The following is an 18,322-nucleotide window of genomic DNA, read 5'->3' as shown; positions in this document are numbered from 1 at the left end:
GAAAATATGAGACAGCAGCAGGGGGAGGCATGCCTACTTCAAGAAGAGAATTCCTGCTGCAAGGGAGAGACAGATGGGTTTTGGATTTTGTTCTTCCCAGTAGTTACAACCCAGCATCATCTGCCACCAGCTACAGGACAAGGCTGGGGTGTGGTAGGGAGAATGGGCCAGTGAGTTGGGCAGTGGCTTATGATTCGATCCATCTGGCTTCAGATCCCTGCTCAGTCCTGTGTGACCAGCACAAGTTGCTCGAGGCACAGACAGATTAATGTCCCACTGGTACCATGGGGAGAATGCATTCCCAGTGGGATGCTGTAAGGATAAAATCCACTGATGCTGCTGGCTGAAAAATGGAAATGCTGACATTTGTTTTCACTCCAAATCTGAACAAAAAAATCTAAATTTTGAAATTCACCATAGAACAAAAATCCCCCCAAAATTTGATTTGGAACCATCCGATGTTTTTTTTTTCAATAATGTCAAATTATTTAATTTTGATAAGGTTAAAACATGTTTGGATAATGCTGAAACATTATAATATAAAATCTTACACATATAAATGATTGATATATAATATTAAAATGTATAAGTCAAAATGACATGATAAAGTTGAAACTAAATGTTTTACCTTATCAGAATAAAATATTTTTTCATCACCTGAAATAAGTAAAAATGAATAGTGTTGATGTTCTTCCATTGAAAATTTAATCAGAATAGACACATTCCCATTAAATGTTTTGATGTTGATGAAACTAATATTTTTGGTCATATCTATCCATTAATGATTGAGATTGCTCAGATGCTATAATGATGAGGGCTGTATAAACACACATATATAGAGAAACCTTCTTTATCTCCTTACTAGCTACAAAACATCCTGGAGAACAGGCATTTTCCATGTGACATTCCCTGGATGCTAGTTACTTCCCTAAAAGATTCCTTTAATCAGTGTTTACCTGGATATTATACTAACTTATTGCCACTGTGTGTATTTAAAAAAAAAAAAAGAGAGAGAGAGAAGGGAAAAAATGTCTCGGCTCTTGTGATCCCTTTGCATAAATGAATGAGCCAATAAGTATCACACAACCCACACAATGTGCATAAAAATATCGCATAGCCAAAGGTATGATACAGGAAAACCTCCTTTAAACTGACATGGTGTTGCACCATTAACAAACCACTTCAAATACAGCAGCTAAATACTGTACATGCTCATCAATAGTTGTGCACAGCTGTTAACATTTTGCATTATTGCCAGTTAATCTGCAGAGCTGCTACTGAACGAGACAGGGAATGTCTGCCTGCAGGAATGAGAATGCAGGGCAGAATGATCATTTAAATGCTAAGATCAGTTAGCTACATCCTTGCCATGTGAAGAAAGGGAATTAGACACATCGATTCTGTCATTGTCAAGGGAGTGGGTGAAAGTTAGAGATGAACAAAATGATTTGGATAAAATAAAAGCTATATGATGGGTCCTAATAAGGACCTCAGGTTAGCACAGCCTGGGGCTTTTGGACAGTTCTGGTCTAGACCCAGACTCTTCAGCACTGCAGACTTTGCTAAACTTTCTCCCATCTCCATCCAGAGCCTGAAATTCAAACCAAAACTTTGAGATTTGAAAATTGTTGCTTGACTTTTTTTTTTTTTGCTGTGTACCTCCATTCTTCCTGATATCTCGGTTGCAGTTGGAGCCAGAAGTAGAAGCACTGAAATACTGGGTGCTCTGATGAGATTTCTAAAGGTTTTTAATGTTTCTCTATCTACAAAGCCCTCATCTATAGAGACCCCCAAAGCTCAACCTTCTTACCCACTGTGGTAATCATGGGAGAAAACATATGAAGACATGCCAGAAGCATGCAGACAATACCCATCTCTAAGTCCCAGTCTACACTAACGAGGTAAATCGATCTAAATTACGCTAGTTAAATTACGTAAATTATGTAATTTAAGACGATGTAGTTTAGATTGATTTACAGCAGTGTCTACGGGAGATGCTCTCCCATCAACATAGCTTCTGCCTCTTGGGGAGTTAGAGTACTGAAATCATTGGGAGAGCACTCTCCCATCAACTCAGCACGTGTTGACCAGACCCACTAAATCGACGCCGCTGCATTGATGGCCGTGGTGCCAATTTAGCTGATAGTGAAGACAAGCCTTCAGTCTCCTTACATCAGATGCAGATAATGTCACTGCCTTGTTTTCACCATTCCTAAGTAAGGTCAGCATCCAGATGAAGAGCAACTGGTTTAAGTTCAAGCCAGCCAAAACAGAATCATAGAATCATAGAATATCAGGATTGGAAGGGACCTCAGGAGGTCATCTAGTCCAACCCCCTGCTCAAAGCAGGATCAGTTCCCAATTTTTGCCCCAGATCCCTAAATGGCCCCCCTCAAGGATTGAACTCACAACCCTGGCTTTAGCAGGCCAATGCTCAAACCACTGAGCTAGAAGGGCTCTAGCAAGAGGGAAGAGCTAGGAAGAACACAACTCCAGCTGTGTCTGTTAGAAAACTGCATCCAAATTCTACTAGGCACAATCTCACCACAGTGATCCATGCATTGATGAACTCCAGGCTTGATTACTGCAACTCATACCAGAAATGAAGCCACACACCCTGCAAAAGCTCTACCAAGTGCAGACAGCAGTCTGTTTGCTAAGTAACATAGGCCTCCAAGAGCACATCCTCCCCAGCACTCTATGGTCTGCTACAACTCTCCATTGAATACAGAGTCCAACTCACACGCTCTGTCCTTCTATTAAAAGGCACTCATTGGATTGTTCAACTGGAATGAAGAAAAATGTAGAGTGGAGGAGACATGGGACCTGGATCTAGTCTGGTGAACTCATGACTAGCAGAGACCATGAATCTCACTGCATTTATTTTGTATGGTGATTTTTGTATCATTGTATTGAGAACTGTGATGTAATTGTAAGCTATCACTTTAAGGTTGTGGGGAGAGGGATTCCTGGTTCTCCTTGCAGGCTAGGGGGTTCCCTAGGGAAGCTGAGTCGAAACAGTCAGCCTGGGAAGAGCCAGCCTAAAACAAGGTGGGGTGAGCTGTGTTTGTCTGCATTAGAGAGCAGCCTGATTTGTCTCTTTGGGTTTGGGTTCTTGTGTGTTATCGTGCTGAATTCTAAGAAGTAAAGGGGTGTTACATTACAATCTTCCAGCAAGAGTATTTTATTTTTTTATCAAATTTCTTTATGTACATTCTGGGACCATAACAATAAATGAGTATCCTACTGAATTTAAACTCTCTGGGCCTGATTCTCCTTTGCCCTACACCTTGCGTAGTCATTCACACCAGTATACAGTGGGAGTAAAACTTTACTACACCAAAATAGTAGCATTTTGCACACAGTGCAGGGAAACAGAGAATTAGGCCCCTCTCTCTCTCTCTCTCTCTCACACCACACACACACACAAAGACAGATCCCATGAATGGAGCTAATGAACAATATCTTCTGAACTATAAATGATAATCTTTAAAAGATATGTAAAATCCTCACAGGACATGAGAAGGACACTATTAAATCATTAAACACTGGTCTGTTTTCTAAGGGCCAGATTGTGAACTCCTTTACAGTCTGCCTATGAAAGCAGGTGGCAAATATCTTTTAGTAGAGAAGGGGGAGGCTGGTTCCATAGGCAGTGTGCCCACCCGCCTTGTGCTGCTTGTGAACACAGCCATCTGAAACGCTAAAGGTTCACTCAGAATCCACAGTGTGGGGCCAAATCAATTTTGCTGAGAAAGACAAAGACACAAGTACAGCCAAGGCCAACGAGCTAGATTTCTCTTAGGGAACTTGTCAGAAGAGTTTTCTGGGGAATTAAAGTATGAACGGAGCCGGAGACATTGATAAATTTCCCTTCTGAACAATCAATAAAACTCCCTCAATCCTGCTCAAGATTTCAACGTGGAAGCAAGGGCCATAATTACGTTGTCAAAAATTCAAGCCACCCTAGCTGACTGAGACCTCCTTTAAAACTGACATGTGATTGGCAGGTGGTTTATGGGTGGCATGCTCTGATTGGCAAGGGAGTTGGCTAAAGCCAAAGGCAACAGTGAAATTTCCCAATCTGTTGTGACCACCAGAGCACAGGACTGCCACTCACGGGGAATTCTGGGAGACCATTAGTCATATTAACATATCAAATCGAGCTGCTGACAGCGCTTACTAAACAAGCTGAACTCAACCATATCAGCAAAACATTCCCCAAACTTTCCAGTCTTAAAAAGAAAAGAAATTAAATAGCACTCGGTCCTGTCTTCGCTGAGATGGCTGAACCTTTTAAAGCCTGCTTGTTGAATGACTTTGATTGCAATAACATATATAAGAGGAGAAGGAGAGCTGACATGCACCCTAATTTGTTCTAGACCATGGGCTAGGCTGATGTTAAATTGGAGCCAGAATAACATATTTCTGTTTGATGTAAGTGGTGTCAAGCCAGCACAAACACTTTCCTTCCCGTTTTATTTTCTAGCAGGCTTCCACTGCTTCAATGCGAAATTGCGGATTACATGGTTTCAGTGAACTTTAATTGAAGCCATGCATGGGGACTGTATGTTACAGAGTTTAGAAGTGACAGCACAGAAAGTCTGGATGTCGTGAATCGCCAGTGAAAAACTGAAACTGGTTTTAAAATTTAAAATTTAAAATTGGTTTGAAATTGGTTTTAAAAATAGCCGGAGCCTCGCGAACCAGCTGAGCGGCAGCGGAGCAGCGGGGACAGCAGAGCAGCTCACAGCAGGAGTTTGCCTGGGACTGGTAAGTATCCGAGTGTGTGTGTTTGCTTGCTGAGGAAGTATCCGAGCGTGTGTTTGCTGGGAGGGAGCCTGAGTGAGTGTCTGATTGGCTGCTAGCCTGCAGGGGGCGGGCATTAGGGTGTCTGTGTGTTTGCGTCAGGGAAGCCTGGCTGTTTAAAAATAGCCGGAGCCTCGCGAACCAGCGGAGCAGCGGGGACAGCAGAGCAGCTCACAGCAGGAGTTTGCCTGGGAGTTCGCCTGGAGTGAGCCCAGTGAGGCTTACATCTTGCCAACGTCTCTGAGGAAGCTCCGTAGTAGGTAGGTGATATGGAAGGGGGGAATTCAGCTGTTGTGACCTGCACTGGATGTGCCATGTTTGTCTTTCTTCCACAGGACAGAAGCGACTTTGTCTGTACAAAGTGCAAGCTGGTCTCCATATTGGAAGAGAAGATTGAAGGTCTGGAGCAACAGGTAACGACCCTGCGTTGTATACGAGAGACTGAGGATTTTCTGGACCAAACTCAGGATAGCCTTCTAGGGGCACAAAGCTCTAAAGATGTAGAGCAGGTTGCACAGAGGAGCCAAGAGGCCAGTGAAGAAGCTTGGCAACATGTGACCTCCAGAAGAGGTAAGCGGAATGTCCGGGTTCCAGTAACACAGACACAGGTAACTAACCGCTTTCATGTTCTCTCCACAGGTACCAATGCGGAGAGTGGACCAGATGATATGTCTGGGGGGAGAAAGCGGAAGGAGACTCCGCTGGTTGGGAGGCATGAGATGCGATGTCCTGAGGTTGGAGGTTCCACGACCACCACTCCCAAGAGGAGAAGGCGGGTGGTGGTGGTCGGGGACTCTCTCCTCCGGGGGACTGAGTCATCTATCTGCCGCCCTGACCGGGAAAACCGAGAAGTCTGCTGCTTGCCAGGGGCTAAGATTCGTGATGTGACGGAGAGACTGCCGAGACTCATCAAGCCCTCGGATCGCTACCCCTTCCTGCTTCTCCACGTGGGCACCAATGATACTGCCAAGAATGACCTTGAGCGGATCACTGCGGACTATGTGGCTCTGGGAAGAAGGATAAAGGAGTTGGAGGCGCAAGTGGTGTTCTCGTCCATCCTCCCCGTGGAAGGAAAAGGCCTGGGTAGGGATCGTCGAATCGTGGAGGTCAACGAATGGCTACGCAGGTGGTGTCGGAGAGAAGGCTTTGGATTCTTTGACCATGGGATGGTGTTCCATGAAGGAGGAGTGCTGGGCAGAGACGGGCTCCATCTTACGAAGAGAGGGAAGAACATCTTTGCCAGCAGGCTGGCTAACCTAGTGAGGAGGGCTTTAAACTAGGTTCACCGGGGGAAGGAGACCAAAGCCCTGAGGTAAGTGGGAAAGCGGGATACCGGGAGGAAGCACAGGCAGGAATGTCTGTGAGGGGAGGGCTCCTGCCTCATACTGGGAATGAGGGGCGATCAACAGGTTATCTCAAGTGCTTATATACAAATGCACAAAGCCTTGGAAACAAGCAGGGAGAACTGGAGGTCCTGGTGATGTCAAGGAATTATGACGTGATTGGAATAACAGAGACTTGGTGGGATAACTCACATGACTGGAGTACAGTCATGGATGGTTATAAACTGTTCAGGAAGGACAGGCAGGGCAGAAAAGGTGGGGGAGTAGCACTGTATGTAAGGGAGCAGTATGACTGCTCAGAGCTCCGGTACGAAACTGTGGAAAAACCTGAGTGTCTCTGGATTAAGTTTAGAAGTGTGTGCAACAAGAGTGATGTCATGGTGGGAGTCTGCTATAGACCACCGGACCAGGGGGATGAGGTGGATGAGGCTTTCTTCCGGCAACTCACGGAAGCTACTAGATCGCATGCCCTGATTCTCATGGGTGACTTTAATTTTCCTGATATCTGCTGGGAGAGCAATACAGCGGTGCATAGACAATCCAGGAAGTTTTTGGAAAGCGTAGGGGACAATTTCCTGGTGCAAGTGCTAGGGGAGCCAACTAGGGGGAGCGCTTTTCTTGACCTGCTGCTCACAAACCGGGTAGAATTAGTGGGGAAGCAAAAGTGGATGGGAATCTGGGAGGCAGTGACCATGAGTTGGTTGAGTTCAGGATCCTGACGCAGGGAAGAAAGGTAAGCAGCAGGATACGGACCCTGGACTTCAGGAAAGCAGACTTTGACTCCCTCAGGGAACAGATGGCCAGGATCCCCTGGGGGACTAACATGAAAGGGAAGGGAGTCCAGGAGAGCTGGCTGTATTTCAAGGAATCCCTGTTGAGGTTACAGGGACAAACCATCCCGATGAGTCGAAAGAATAGTAAATATGGCAGGCGACCAGCTTGGCTTAATGGTGAAATCCTAGCGGATCTTAAACATAAAAAGAAGCTTACAAGAAGTGGAAGCTTGGACATATGACCAGGGAAGAGTATAAAAATATTGCTCGGGCATGTAGGAAAGATATCAGGAGGGCCAAATCGCACCTGGAGCTGCAGCTAGCAAGAGATGTCAAGAGTAACAAGAAGGGTTTCTTCAGGTATGTTGGCAACAAGAAGAAAGCCAAGGAAAGTGTGGGCCCCTTACTGAATGAGGGAGGCAAGCTAGTGACAGAGGATGTGGAAAAAGCTAATGTACTCAATGCTTTTTTTGCCTCTGTTTTCACTAACAAGGTCAGCTCCCAGACTGCTGTGCTGGGCAACACAAAATGGGGAAGAGATGGCCAGCCCTCTGTAGAGATAGAGGTGGTTAGGGACTATTTAGAAAAGCTGGACGTGCACAAGTCCATGGGGCCGGACGAATTGCATCCGAGAGTGCTGAAGGAATTGGCGGCTGTGATTGCAGAGCCCTTGGCCATTATCTTTGAAAACTCGTGGCGAACGGGGGAAGTCCCGGATGACTGGAAAAAGGCTAATGTAGTGCCCATCTTTAAAAAAGGGAAGAAGGAGGATCCTGGGAACTACAGGCCGGTCAGCCTCACCTCAGTCCCTGGAAAAATCATGGAGCAGGTCCTCAAAGAATCAATCCTGAAGCACTTAGAGGAGAGGAAAGTGATCAGGAACAGTCAGCATGGATTCACCAAGGGAAGGTCATGCCTGACTAATCTAATTGCCTTTTATGATGAGATTACTGGTTCTGTGGATGAAGGGAAAGCAGTGGATGTATTGTTTCTTGACTTTAGCAAAGCTTTTGACACGGTCTCCCACAGCATTCTTGTCAGCAAGTTAAGGAAGTATGGGCTGGATGAATGCACTATAAGGTGGGTAGAAAGCTGGCTAGATTGTCGGGCTCAACGGGTAGTGATCAATGGCTCCATGTCTAGTTGGCAGCCGGTGTCAAGTGGAGTGCCCCAGGGGTCGGTCCTGGGGCCCGTTTTGTTCATTATCTTCATAAATGATCTGGAGGATGGTGTGGATTGCACTCTCAGCAAATTTGCGGATGATACTAAACTGGGAGGAGTGGTAGATACGCTGGAGGGGAGGGATAGGATACAGAAGGACCTAGACAAATTGGAGGATTGGGCCAAAAGAAATCTAATGAGGTTCAATAAGGATAAGTGCAGGGTCCTGCACTTAGGATGGAAGAATCCAATGCACCGCTACAGACTAGGGACCGAATGGCTCGGCAGCAGTTCTGCGGAAAAGGACCTAGGGGTGACAGTGGACGAGAAGCTGGATATGAGTCAGCAGTGTGCCCTTGTTGCCAAGAAGGCCAATGGCATTTTGGGTTGTATAAGTAGGGGCATAGCGAGCAGATCGAGGGACGTGATCGTTCCCCTCTATTCGACACTGGTGAGGCCTCATCTGGAGTACTGTGTCCAGTTTTGGGCCCCACACTACAGGAAGGATGTGGATAAATTGGAAAGAGTACAACGAAGGGCAACGAAAATGATTAGGGGTCTAGAGCACATGACTTATGAGGAGAGGCTGAGGGAGCTGGGATTGTTTAGTCTGCAGAAGAGAAGAATGAGGGGGGATTTGATAGCTGCTTTCAACTACCTGAAAGGGGGTTTCAAAGAGGATGGCTCTAGACTGTTCTCAATGGTAGCAGATGACAGAACGAGGAGTAATGGTCTCAAGTTGCAATGGGGGAGGTTTAGATTGGATATTAGGAAAAACTTTTTCACTAAGAGGGTGGTGAAACACTGGAATGCGTTACCTAGGGAGGTGGTAGAATCTCCTTCCTTAGAGGTTTTTAAGGTCAGGCTTGACAAAGCCCTAGCTGGGATGATTTAACTGGGACTTGGTCCTGCTTTGAGCAGGGGGTTGGACTAGATGACCTTCTGGGGTCCCTTCCAACCCTGATATTCTATGATTCTATGATTCTATGAAACGCAGAGTGTTTCCGCTAATGTGCCAAGCCACTTTTGCCTTCACATTCCACCACATAGCTAATGTCTTTTGACGCCCAACCTTCCCTTCTTGCCTATGCCTTCACTGTAGAACTATAGCACCTAAACAATGCCATATACATGGGCTTTTGCTATCTCCCATCCACCTCCATTCAGTGGGGCTACTCACTTAAGACAAACAGGCTTTCCCCATAAGATAGACAGCATTCAACTGGGCTCCATGAATGTGTGAGGATTTGGCACTGAGATTGTAGACTCTTTGGAGCAGGGACCTTGCCTTCTTGTTTTTGTCTGAAAAGCAACACCACTCGGAACTTTGGCAGGGAATAAATATTAACTGTGCTTCACTGGCCTATGCATGAAGAGAGGAAGGGTGATCCAGAGGATGGGGTGCAAGTGTGGGACTCTAGAGACCCAGGTTCTATTCTTTATAGTACCACAGACTCCCTGTGTGACCTCTGTCTAGTCACTGAATCTCTTTGTATCTTCATCTGTGAAACGGGGATAATAGCACTTCCCTAACTCACAAAGGTGCAGTGAGGATAAACCCCTCAAAGCTTGTGAAGTACTTGGATATTACAATAAAAGGGGCCACAGAAACACCCAAAATTGACGGATCAATAGAAGATGCAATAGAAATTATTTCTTCCACTAAACTATCTGAAATGGGAAATGACTTAGGAGAAAACAACAAAAGGAAAATGCTCTGTGTATGAGTGAGAGGAGAGGCAACAATTCTTCAAAAAATACGTCTCCCAGCATGAAACTAACTCAGGAACGGCTCCTTTCTGTATCGCTCTTCATCAAAGCCCTGCACTACTCTGCTCCAACCTGTGGTCCAAATGAATGTATCCGTGCTGTAGCTCCACTTACATCAACAAAGTTTCACCCACCATGAGTTTGGCCCTAGGTCTCTACTCTCAACTCTCCTTGCTCCATCCATTCTATTCAGTAACTTCTTCCTTTCTATAATGTGGAACACTCACCTGTTTCAATTCCTTCCTCAAAACACACGTGCTAATTTGCCTCCCAAAGAAATGCTCTTGTTTACTCATGACAAGGGGGGGGGGGGGGAACCTGCACCACTGTGTTGAATTCAGCCTCCTAACATTTTGTGTTTCTGAAGTGTTGTTTAAAGTGGCATCCTTGGATCATCTCAGGGACTGAATCCATGACCTCCAGTGCTAAAAGCATGCATCCAGAGGAACAACTTCTTCAGTTGGTAGCTATGGCAGACTCATAGTCACTGTGGGACAGTGGGTTACCTTTGCCTCTTGATTTTAAAGCTCATGGGGGGCGGGTAGCTTTTCTCCTTTATGTTCTATGTAATGCCAAGCACACTCTTGAAAATCAACAAATAATAAAAATAATGGAAAACAACACAAAATGGATGCATGGTTTTAAAAAAAAAAAAAGACATTGAACTCACCATTACTGTGAAACCTGCCCTAGACACATATACCTTAATGTCGAGACTATTTCAGCATTTGAATGGCTTGTCCTGAAAATCCTTGAACTTGATTGAAAGCATTCATTGGTGTGCATTTATCACACCCTCAATCCGCCCAGTCCTTTACAGCCATAGAAGGAAGTGCTGCCCTGACATTAACCTCAGCTCCTGACAAGTCTCAAGGTGACAGCACAAGCTTGAGGGAAGGAATCTTGGTGCCTTGAAGAGCTTTACTGAACAAGTATGTCTCAAGGTAGGAAAATCATTCCGAGCCTGATCCAGTGAGAGGAGGTGGCCTACAGCTTAAAAGAAGCACTAGATACCATCTAAACAATGACTGCATTAGGCTGACTGAATCCAAATCAAAATTGAAAATGGAAGGGTTCTTTAACGTGGCTGAAAAGGCAGAACTAGAACTAATGGCTGAAAGTCAAAGCCAGATGAACTCAGATTAGAAATTAGGCACACGTTTTTAAGAGTTTCAGAGTAGCAGCCGTGTTAGTCTGTATTCGCAAATAGAAAAGGAGTACCGGTGGCACCTTAGAGACTAACACATTTATTAGAGCATAAGCTTTCGTGAGCTACAGCTCACTTCATCGGATGCATTTGGTGGAAAAAACAGAGGAGAGATTTATATACACACACACACAGAGAACATGAAACAATGGGTTTATCATACACACTGTAAGGAGAGTGATCACTTAAGATAAGCCATCACCAGCAGCAGGGGGGGGAAAGGAGGAAAACCTTTCATGGTGACAAGCAAGGTAGGCTAATTCCAGCAGTTAACAAGAATATCAGAGGAACAGTGGGGGGTGGGGTGGGAGGGAGAAATACCATGGGGAAATAGTTTTACTTTGTGTAATGACTCATCCATTCCCAGTCTCTATTCAAGCCTAAGTTAATTGTATCCAGTTTGCAAATTAATTCCAATTCAGCAGTCTCTCGTTGGAGTCTGTTTTTGAAGCTTTTTTGTTGAAGTATAGCCACTCTAAGATCTGTGATCGAGTGACCAGAGAGATTGAAGTGTTCTCCAACTGGTTTTTGAATGTTATAATTCTTGACGTCTGATTTATGTCCATTCATTCTTTTACGTAGAGACTGTCCAGTTTGGCCAATGTACATGGCAGAGGGGCATTGCTGGCACATGATGGCATATATCACATTGGTAGATGCGCAGGTGAACGAGCCTCTGATAGTGTGGCTGATGTGATTAGGCCCTATGATGGTATCCCCTGAATAGATATGTGGACAGAGTTGGCAACGGGCTTTGTTGCAAGGATAGGTTCCTGGGTTAGTGGTTCTGTTGTGTGGTGTGTGGTTGCTGGTGAGTATTTGCTTCAGATTGGGGGGCTGTCTGTAAGCAAGGATTGGTCTGTCTCCCAAGATCTGTGAGAGTGATGGGTGGTCCTTCAGGATAGGTTGTAGATCCTTGATGATGCGTTGGAGAGGTTTTAGTTGGGGGCTGAAGGTGATGGCTAGTGGCGTTCTGTTGTTTTCTTTGTTGGGCCTGTCCTGTAGTAGGTGACTTCTGGGTACTCTTCTGGCTCTGTCAATCTGTTTCTTCACTTCAGCAGGTGGGTATTGTAGTTGTAGGAATGCATGATAGAGATCTTGTAGGTGTTTGTCTCTGTCTCAGGGGTTGGAGCAAATGTGGTTATATCGTAGAGCTTGGCTGTAGACAATGGATCGAGTGGTATGATCTGGATGAAAGCTAGAGGCATGTAGGTAGGAATAGCAGTCAGTAGGTTTCCGATATAGGGTGGTGGTTATGTGACCATCGCTTATTAGCACCATAGTGTCCAGGAAGTGGATCTCTTGTGTGGACTGGTCCAGGCTGAGGTTGATGGTGGGATGGAAATTGTTGAAATCATGGTGGAATTCCTCAAGAGCTTCTTTTCCATGGGTCCAGATGATGAAGATGTCATCAATGTAGCGCAAGTAGAGTAGGGGCATTAGGGGACGAGAGCTGAGGAAGCGTTGTTCTAAGTCAGCCATAAAAATGTTGGCATACTGTGGGGCCATGCGGGTACCCATCGCAGTGCCGCTGATTTGAAGGTATACATTGTCCCCAAATGTGAAATAGTTATGGGTCAGGACAAAGTCACAAAGTTCAGCCACCAGGTTAGCCGTGACAGTATCGGGGATACTGTTCCTGACGGCTCGTAGTCCATCTTTGTGTGGAATGTTGGTGTAGAGGGCTTCTACATCCATAGTGGCTAGGATGGTGTTTTTAGGAAGATCACCAATGGACTGTAGTTTCCTCAGGAAATCGGTGGTGTCTCGAAGATAGCTGGGAGTGCTGGTAACGAAGGGCCTGAGGAGGGAGTCTACATAGCCAGACAATCCTGCTGTCAGGGTGACAATGCCTGAGATGATGGGGCGTCCAGGATTTCCAGGTTTATGGATCTTGGGTAGCAGATAGAATACCCCAGGTCGGGGCTCCAGGGGTGTGTCTGTGCGGATTTGTTCTTGTGCTTTTTCAGGGAGTTTCTTGAGCAAATGCTGTAGTTTCTTTTGGTAACTCTCAGTGGGATCAGAGGGTAATGGCTTGTAGAAAGTGGTGTTGGAGAGCTGCCTAGTAGCCTCTTGTTCATACTCCGACCTATTCATGATGACGACAGCACCTCCTTTGTCAGCCTTTTTGATTATGATGTCAGAGTTGTTTCTGAGGCTGTGGATGGCACTGTGTTCTGCATGGCTGAGGTTATGGGGTAAGCGATGCTGCTTTTCCACAATTTCAGCTCGTGCACGTCGGCGGAAGCAGTCTATGTAGAAGTCCAGGCTGCTATTTCCCCATGGTATTTCTCCCTCCCACCCCACCCCCCACTGTTCCTTTGATATTCTTGTTAACTGCTGGAATTAGCCTACCTTGCTTGTCACCATGAAAGGTTTTCCTCCTTTCCCCCCCCTGCTGCTGGTGATGGCTTATCTTAAGTGATCACTCTCCTTACAGTGTGTATGATAAAACCCATTGTTTCATGTTCTCTGTGTGTGTGTATATAAATCTCTCCTCTGTTTTTTCCACCAAATGCATCCGATGAAGTGAGCTGTAGCTCACGAAAGCTTATGCTCTAATAAATTTGTTAGTTTTTAAGAGTGAGGGTGATTAACTGCTGGATTCTCCATCTCTTGAGATTTTGTAATTATGCTTTAATCTAACAAGTTTTTGGACTCCATACCGGGGTAATTGGGTGAAATTCTCTGGACTGTGTTATACAGGAGTTCAGACCAGATGATCTAATGGTTCCTTCTGGCCTCAAACTCTGTGAATCTATGAATAAGGAGATTTTGTGTATGTCACCCTAGGATACAATGTGAGTATGATAGGATGTTATAATGACAAAGTCCCTCTGTACGAAATGGTGTAGAAATACATTGCCCTTTTATAAGGCTGTCAAATGCCAATCTTAAAGCACTTTACAAGCATTAAATAATTCAGTCTCACAATACCACGACAAAGTGATCAAGAACACCTCACCCAGCTTTGGATCTCACCTGAAAGTTGTCACCTCCAGGTGTAGCAGAGCACCCTGTTCACCCCAATGCAAATTCTACAGGAACTATGTAACTTCCTGAATCAACAGCACTACTTCCTGTTGTACTCCAGCATTCATGTGTGGTCTCCCATTCAAACACTAACACCATCTAGCCCTGCTTAGCTCATACGAACTGACAGAATCACAGTGTAAGCGGGGGAATAGTCCCGCTATTGTGGGGAACTTTCCTGGCTTCGGCACTACCCCGGTGAAGTGGGATAGAGAAAGGATCTGAGTCCTCGCTCCCACATCCTTTACCCAGTGGCCTCCCTGCCCTTGAGGACTCCCCTTCCACTCTCCTGTCTGGCAAAGTCCTCGTAACCCCAACAAGGCTGGGCCCAAGATTCCTGGGGGGCTTGACCCCCAACCCTGCTGTAGTCACCTAGGACAGGGGCGAGGGTGTTCCCACACCGGGGTACTCTCTCTGCACTGGGCACTTCTCTGACCCACTGACCATTACATACAAGTTAAAGCAAATGCAAGTTATTTAATCAACAACTAAATTTTTAAAAGAATAAGGAAAAATGGGAAAGGTTAAAGGAAACACGTCAGCCCGCTCTGTGGCAGGGAACATCACAAACAGCGTCTCTGGAACGTCAGGGTAGTTCACAGTCTGTTCCTTGTAAGTCCCAGGCCTTCTTCTCCGGCCCTGGCTCTGCTGCAGGGATGCTGCGAATTGGACACTCGCTCTGGTGGTGGCCACACGCTCTCAGGCTCTAAGTGGTAGGACCCTTCTTCCTGTGTCGCCCCCGCCCTGTCGGGGTTACGATCCAAGCCTGGCCTGCAGAGCCTCTTGGCTGAGGTGTCTCCCTGTGCTGGGCCCACTGCCCAGGGCCCCCCTCGGTCTCCCCAGCTGCTCACCGCACCCAGCTCTGGACTGCTCCAGCTCCAGCTCCACCACTCTGTCTGCATTGCTGCTCTGCCTCCAGCTCCCTGGGCTGCTTCTCTGGCCCCTCTGCCTCTGGTTGCTGCAGCTCTGCTCCCAGGACAGGTCTGCTCTGCAGGCTGCTTCTGTGACTCTGCTCCCAGCACTGACCTGCCTCCTGGGCTGCTTTCCGGGCCCCTCTGGCTCTGGTTGCTGCAGCTCTGCTCCCAGGGCAAGTCTGCTCTCTCTGGGCTGGGCCTCTGGCTTTGGGGCTGCAGCTCTGCTCCCATGACAGGGTCTGCTCTCTCTGGGCTGCTTTTCTGGTCCCTCTGGATCTGGCCCAGCTCTGCCCCCCAGCTTAGCTTGTGCCCCTGCTTTCTCCTTAGCTCGGCCCCACTCTGCCTGACCCAGGCAAATCCAGCTCACACACAGGATGGGACCTCCCTGGCCTCCTGACTCCCTGATTAGCCTGCTCGCCCCGTCATTCAGGCTGACCTGGAGCATTGGCCTCTCCCCATTGTTCCTGGGGGCTGTCAGTCTCAGGGTCCTGGTTTCCCATAGACCTTTCCCCTTTTAGTACTGGGAGTTAGCAACTAAAACACCCCCACTGAATGTTAGTAAGGGGCAACAGTCCCCTTACAACAGCACAGCAGCAGAGCTTGCTCCCAGCCCAGGCAGGCAGCATGGCAAGATGCTGCCTGGGAGAGTGCATTAGTGGCTCCACGTGCCAGGGGGACTGGAACAGAGCTGCCCCCGCCAGGTAAGGTGGGATGGGGAGGGGACGGGGCGAGCGCGGGGCCCCGAGGCTGGGTGCAGGGTGGGGATGAGTCATGTGGGGGGGTCATGTATGGAGAGGGGTGGGGAGGAGTCATGTGAGGGGGTCATGTGCAGGGCAGGGACAAATCACGGGGGGGTCACATGCCCCCCTTTAGCTGGTGCCCCCTTTGTGTCCCTCCCACTAGTCGCTCATGGCTCAAATTGTACCCCTTGATGGCTTGCATTGTCTTTGACTGAAAGCCATGCATGTCAGTAAAGCTCAGATGAGAACAGTCCTGCCCATGGGCCAGGGGATTGTAAATTCAAGCCCTGCTGGAGGATACAAGTGCATACCCGATGCTAATGTTGGCATGCTATGATGGGGGGAGGAATTAAGCACCCTAATATGTGCTAGGTTACACACACACACACACACACACACACACACACACACCTTTGCTAAGGCAAATATTGCATTTGAAAATTGTCTGTTAGTTAAGACTTTGACTTGGGGAGCAAGGGGAGCAGAGCTGAGCCATTTGTGCTGCTGACGCTGGAGGCTCTCTATTGGAACAGGACAAAATGACTCAGTTCAGACGTGGACGTGGAGGGAGGAGGGGAGCATGCTGCCCAGTGCACTTTAGTGCCCCTTTGAAAAGAAGTAGCGTGTCCGTTCCAGCTGGTATGAACTGATGACCATGGCATGCTCTGCATGGGCCTGGCCAGGATTCTCAGCTGGCATTCTATACTCCTTTGAAGCTGGGTGAAGCGAGAACACTGTCCCCAACCTGAGCATTCTCCTGAGTACTAGGTAGAGACCCTGTCCTGCTGTTCTACAAGATAGAAGAGGAAAAAGACCCCCTGTACCATCATACCCACAGAGCAGACCCATACTGTGCACAGCAAGAGTGACATCCCAGAGCTCAAAGGTCCAGTTTCCAAGTACTCAGAACTCATGACTGGGGACAGATCTGCAAAAGTGCTCAGCTGTCATTTAGGCACCCAACTAAGGGCCAGATTTTCATGAGTGCTCGCACTCCGCCGCAGCTCCCTCTTACGGACAGATTTGCAAAAGGGGTCAGCATCTAACATGTTATGCTCTTCGGAAATAGGGCCACTTGGAGCTGAGAGTAGAGATTTAGGGCCAAATTCATGGCCAAACTTCCACCCAAGTGGGAGCTCCGTTTTTTGGAACATCTGACCCTGACGGTAGGTTCAGAACTCTGTCTGAAAATTCCATCCCAAATGACTCATGTTGTCTCAGTCATTGTCTTAACTAGAAATACAATCAACACTTTTTTTAAGGGTACAGAGAGAGTCACAATGTACCCTCTCCAACTCACCATGCATGGAAATGGTCCCGTTCCTCACAGCCAGGAATTTGGCCCCATATGGAAAGAAGGTTGCAGAATGAAAGCTTCCATAGAGATGGATGTGTGCTTTGTCCCGGAGAGGTTTATCTGGGGATCCCACCTGGAATTTGCCACCATCAGATACCAGAATATAATGAGCATGGATTTCTATGGGTCCAGGGCCAGCCAACAAGAGCTTGCCACCTAAAAACAACAGAAGAGCAAAACAAAACTGGTCACTCACATACAAACTTGCTAGTTCATGTTCAAAGGTGCTGCACATAACAGATACAAGAGATAAAGGAATAAATGGTCTTGTGGGTCAGCCACTGGATCAAGAGTCAGGCAGTCTCAATTCAATTTCCAGCTATTCCACAGACTCCCTGTGTGATGCTGGGCAAGATATACAGGCTGGGGTTTTCAAGTGAGCAAAAGAAGTTGCGCTCCCAACTCTCACAGAATTTGAATGGGGGTTGGGGTCCCTTTGACAAAACACCCTTAACTTCTCAATGCCTTTGCTCCACAACTGTAAAACAATCATAATGATTCCTCTCGCTTTGCATAATGACAGGTTTCAGAGTAGCAGCCGTGTTAGTCTGTATTCGCAAAAAGAAAAGGAGTACTTGTGGCACCTTAGAGACTAACAAATTTATTAGAGCATAAGCTTTCGTGAGCTACAGCTCACTTCATCGGATGCTTATGCTCTAATAAATTTGTTAGTCTCTAAGGTGCCACAAGTACTCCTTTTCTTTTAATGATACCTCTGTATGTATTGTCCCTTTAGATTATAAACCATTGCATCAAACATAAACTGTCTTCATTTTCAAGGCCCTTTAAGTCAATCACCACCCTACCTATCTCCTCTCCTTTGCTATTGAACTGTCGACACTCATCTATGCCCATGATGCCAGCCTCCCTTGCCCACCTGATACATTTTCTAACAAGCATCTTGGTGTTTTCTCTCATGCTTCACCTCGGAGAAGATTCCAGTAAACATCCACAAAGCTACCTTATTATCCACCTTCAAATCTTTCCTTAAAACTCTCCTTTGCCATGGTGCCTACAAAACACTTGACAATGGTCAGGCTGCTTGTGTGCAGAGACCACAGACTACTAAGCTGACCAATATTGTCTTATTGTTTCCTTGGGCTCCCCCACCTACCTGTATCCAACTGTTGTCTCTTATCTTTTATTTAGGGGCAGGGACTGGGTTTTTTTGTCCCATATTTGTGCAATGCCTAACACAATGGGGTTCTGGTCCAG

The 18,322-nt window shown here is 46.7% G+C and overlaps 1 protein-coding gene across 5 annotated transcripts in view; it reads right to left on the bottom strand.

Annotated features, from left to right (window-relative positions):
• Positions 1-18,322, bottom strand: part of PKHD1 (PKHD1 ciliary IPT domain containing fibrocystin/polyductin) — a 405,193-nt gene that overhangs the window by 229,504 nt on the left and 157,367 nt on the right. For all 5 annotated transcript variants that reach the window (XR_006279695.1, XM_043510113.1, XM_043510114.1 and 2 more), the window contains exon 37: positions 17,051-17,263. Coding sequence is in view for 4 of the 5 variants with exons in the window: in XM_043510113.1 (XP_043366048.1) it covers positions 17,051-17,263 (213 nt within the window). In the remaining variant the exon portion in view is untranslated. The remainder of the gene's footprint in view (positions 1-17,050; positions 17,264-18,322) is intronic.

This window comes from Dermochelys coriacea, chromosome 3, assembly GCF_009764565.3.
Source record: "Dermochelys coriacea isolate rDerCor1 chromosome 3, rDerCor1.pri.v4, whole genome shotgun sequence".
In the NCBI taxonomy this organism is placed as follows: Eukaryota; Metazoa; Chordata; order Testudines; family Dermochelyidae; genus Dermochelys; species Dermochelys coriacea.
The sequence above is the reverse complement of the archived record's forward strand: the minus strand, read 5'-3'. Positions and strand labels throughout refer to the sequence as shown.